General features: G+C 45.0%; 1 protein-coding gene across 1 annotated transcript; it reads right to left on the bottom strand.

Moving 5' to 3' along the window:
• Positions 1 to 736: 736 nt before the first annotated feature.
• Positions 737 to 3,177, bottom strand: Cmtr2 (cap methyltransferase 2). Its single transcript, XM_051168746.1, has one exon. The coding sequence runs from the start codon at positions 3,146 to 3,148 to the stop codon at positions 845 to 847; it is 2,304 nt and encodes a 767-aa protein (XP_051024703.1). The 5' UTR covers positions 3,149 to 3,177; the 3' UTR covers positions 737 to 844.
• Between the last annotated feature and the right edge of the window lie 497 nt (positions 3,178 to 3,674).

Here is a 3,674-nt window from a genome sequence, read left to right as displayed (position 1 = left end):
CCCTACGTAGCCCACACACTGTACACGAAGCCTATGATCACCACACCCCTACGTAGCCCACACACTGTACACAAAGCCTGTGATCATCACACCCCTACGTAGCCCACACACTGTACACGAAGCCTTAAGATGCAACCATCTTTCCAGTCATTGTTTCCTGGACATCAAAAATGCCAACATTGATGAAGGACGCTTGAGGACTAAACACATTTTTTACTGTACAGGAAGACCTTTGGCTTTTGCTTAAAGCTGTCTTTTCTTATGAGGTAGATAGCTATGGCTAGTAAAACAGTCACACAAGAAAATCTGTATTTTGCTTCAAGCAAAAGAAAATCAAGCCACCAATCTAAGGCAATGAAAGGTACATACCAAGCAATCTGGTTAAAGATCCCCGAAGTGCACAATGGCGCATCAAGTGCTCCCAAGTACATAGTGATGCCAAGCAGTGACTCACCTCCTTCCATTGGTAACCCAACACTCATTATATTACCCAATGGAAGGAGGCAGTGAGGGGGGAGTCTGAAGGAAGGGCACACAGTGCAATCTTCAGCACGTAAAACCAACTCAACTACTTATGCAAACACATGTGTAGTCACCCTGAGCACAGAGATGTCACATCAATAGCCGAATACCATGGGTGCAGGGTTCCTACCACAATAACTCTGTGCCTGAGACATGTATCTTTCAGATCAGAAAAGGTTGTGACTTTCTGTAATTAACATCCTTTAATACAAAAATTGGCATTTCTCTAAAATGAAAACATTAAATAAATAGAAAGGGCAGGCGAAATGAAACCAGAAACGGTAAGTCACAAACCTATATCTCATCAATGAGATGTTCAACTTTATAACTCAAGGCTGTTGATGACTTTGTCTCTCTCTCCTTGAATAATCAAATGCAAATGCCTTTTAGCAATGGCAGTGTTCAAATCCCACAAGAAGTCAAGCAGTGTCCCCTGAAGGAGCGCCTCCATTGGTACAAACTGCAACACCTGCTGGGCTGCATTAGAGCAGAGCAAAGCCCTCAGCAACTCCTTAACATTCTGCAGATACTGGAAAACCGGATCTGGAAGGTTCTGATAACCAATGCACAGCAGGACAGCACAGGTTCTGAGGGGCTCAGAGGACGTGGGACAAGAAAATGTGACAAATCTGAAACAGCTGTGGAGGACAAAGATCAAGCCAGCCATAAATCTTGTTAAGCAAGAAAGTACAGGCAAAACCATCACATCCCCTGCATGGAGCTCCCTCAGGGACTGTAGGAGGCAGTCCAGAAACAAATGCTGGTATGCTGGGTCACCATCATGAAGCAATGAAGAGCTGAAAGTCATGAGCTCCACGGATTCCAGAAGCTGGACCTCCAGGGCCGTGTGCATTTTGAAATCGCGGACAGTAGGCGAACCCACAAGCAGGCACTTTGTTGGGTTGCTGGGTTCTATAGCCTGCATGTCCTGCAGGCACTTGGCAAGGCTAAATAACTCGGAAAGTATCAATTCTTCCGAGAAAATGTGACAACAGCAGTACTGCTGCTTGGGAGCGAACCTGGAATCCGAATTCAAAGCTTCTCCTAAGGACTTTTCAATGGCTTCATTAAGAGTCTTTAAAATATCACCATCGCAGAAAGGAGAACACTTCACCTTGGGCAGTTTCTTTCCTTCTAAAATCTGCCATAAGTGGCACTCAAGATTGGAAGCCGTCCCTTCTAAGAGGGAATTTTGCCCAGGATGATAGACAGCGTGCTCCTCCACCCACCTATTGAAGTACCCGTTGGCTACTTTATCTTCCCATGAAAGGGTTTCCAGCATCTTACGTTCATTGTAGGTTTTAAAATACTTGTTCCTCTGTCCAAACCATTTCGTGTTGGTACTACAACCAATATTGGATCTTTTAACAAGCCAGTGATTTCTAGAAAGAGACTTCAGTTGAAATTTTTGCATAAAATATTGCACTGCACAATCCCTTAAATTATTCAATTTTTCCTGTTCCCCCTTTCCCATGCACTCAAAAAGACGGATGTTCTCAGAAATAGTCTCTAACTGGAATCTGTGAAAGAATGTACAGCATTCTTTGTGTTGCTCAAAAAAAGATTTGGGGATCACATGATGGGGAAACAGTGCTTTCCTGGTCATCTCAGTGCCAAAATTCGCCTCCATCCTAGATAACAAAGGCTGAACCGCCTCTCTTCCCTTATAGCAGAGACACACGACATAGACTTCTGAGTTCCCTGCCTTGCTAGTGGCAGGTTTGAAAACATGTACTTGGTCAAAAGAGCAATTTAGCAGGTACATGAGGTTTACAGAGCAATGTTCAAACAATGTAAACATCTTTAGAACAAAAGAGCCACCATTTCCAAGAGTGGTCAGAGCAGTGACGACTTCACAGTAATGCAGAGAAGAGACTAAAGCCTCCTGTTCACCCGGGTTTCCTTGGCAATCAAAGCTCCCATCGGCAGTGACCAAGTGAACAGCAGGCATGTTGCTGAGGAGATCCTGAAGGCCCATCAGATATTTCAGGGTCATGATATCACCAGTGTTATCTGGGCCAAAGTACCACTGGTGCAAGGTATTTGCAATCAGCCGGTCGTCCATAATCATCCTGAGATTGTCGTTTGCTTCATGGTACGGGTTCAGGGTATTAGCTACCCAACTCCACTCACAGGGGAAGCGGTGGGATTTTAAGTAATGGTTGAGGCTGGCTATGAAAGCCCCTGGAGCTTCACATAGGTGCAGAGAAGTCAGCCTTCCATCCTGAAAAGCTTCCTGTGGGATAAGCGGGAAACTGCACAGAATCTCCTGGAATTTGCACCAGGCTTGCGTGCAGAGTTCCGCGTTCACGGCCCTTTTCACGTGAGACATGATTTTCCCTGCCTTGTTGGTGAAAGCCGTGTGCCTGTGCCACTCATCCAGCCTCTTGTCACTCAGGAGGCTCTTCACTGCGTTCAGGGAGCTCTTCAAGTCAAGAAAGGCACTGGACTCCGTGTGGTCACAGGTGAAAACCTCAGTGGGAGCTGGTAACTGCCACTCACTGTCAAGGGGCTTACAGTATGAGAAGCTCTTGGCAAAGAGCTCAAAAACATCAGTGAGAACCTCTGGGCTGAAGGTCTCAGAACCCGCTGACTGCCGAACTGGCAGCTTCCTGCGCTTGCTCATTTTCAAACCAAGTTAAAATCTGGGGAAGAGAAAGAAAGTTACATGAATCAACTTTAGATGGGGTGAAATGGCATTAGAGTAAATCTGATCACACTTCAACAGCTCCAGGACTGGGTGAAGGCTGACGTCAGCACACTGTTAATACAGCAAACTAACGCGAAACAAGGGGAAAGGCCTCACAGCCTATCAGTCCTAGGCTCAAATTCCAGCTCTGCTCCTTACAGTTCAAATAGCAGCCTGGAAAATTGACTTTTTACTCTGGGATTCAATGTTTTTCTTATTTAAAGATACTGATATTCTTTTTTTTTTTTTTTTTTTTTTTTTTAAGAGGTGGGACATAACAGAATATTTAGCAGCAAGTGTCAGCTCTTGCCACAGCAAAACTTCCACAGGTGGCTGGCTCTAAACACATGTATACACTTCAATTTCACCCTCGAACATGACCTCAGATCAAGCTCTAACACACAGCACCCTTTCAGCACTTTTAACTCCCCTCATAATCTACCTTCCTTCCTGTAGCTCATAC

This window comes from Acomys russatus, chromosome 26, assembly GCF_903995435.1.
Source record: "Acomys russatus chromosome 26, mAcoRus1.1, whole genome shotgun sequence".
NCBI classification, from domain to species: domain Eukaryota; kingdom Metazoa; phylum Chordata; class Mammalia; order Rodentia; family Muridae; genus Acomys; species Acomys russatus.
Note: the sequence above shows the minus strand (reverse complement) of the source record. Positions and strands in the feature narration are given on the sequence as shown.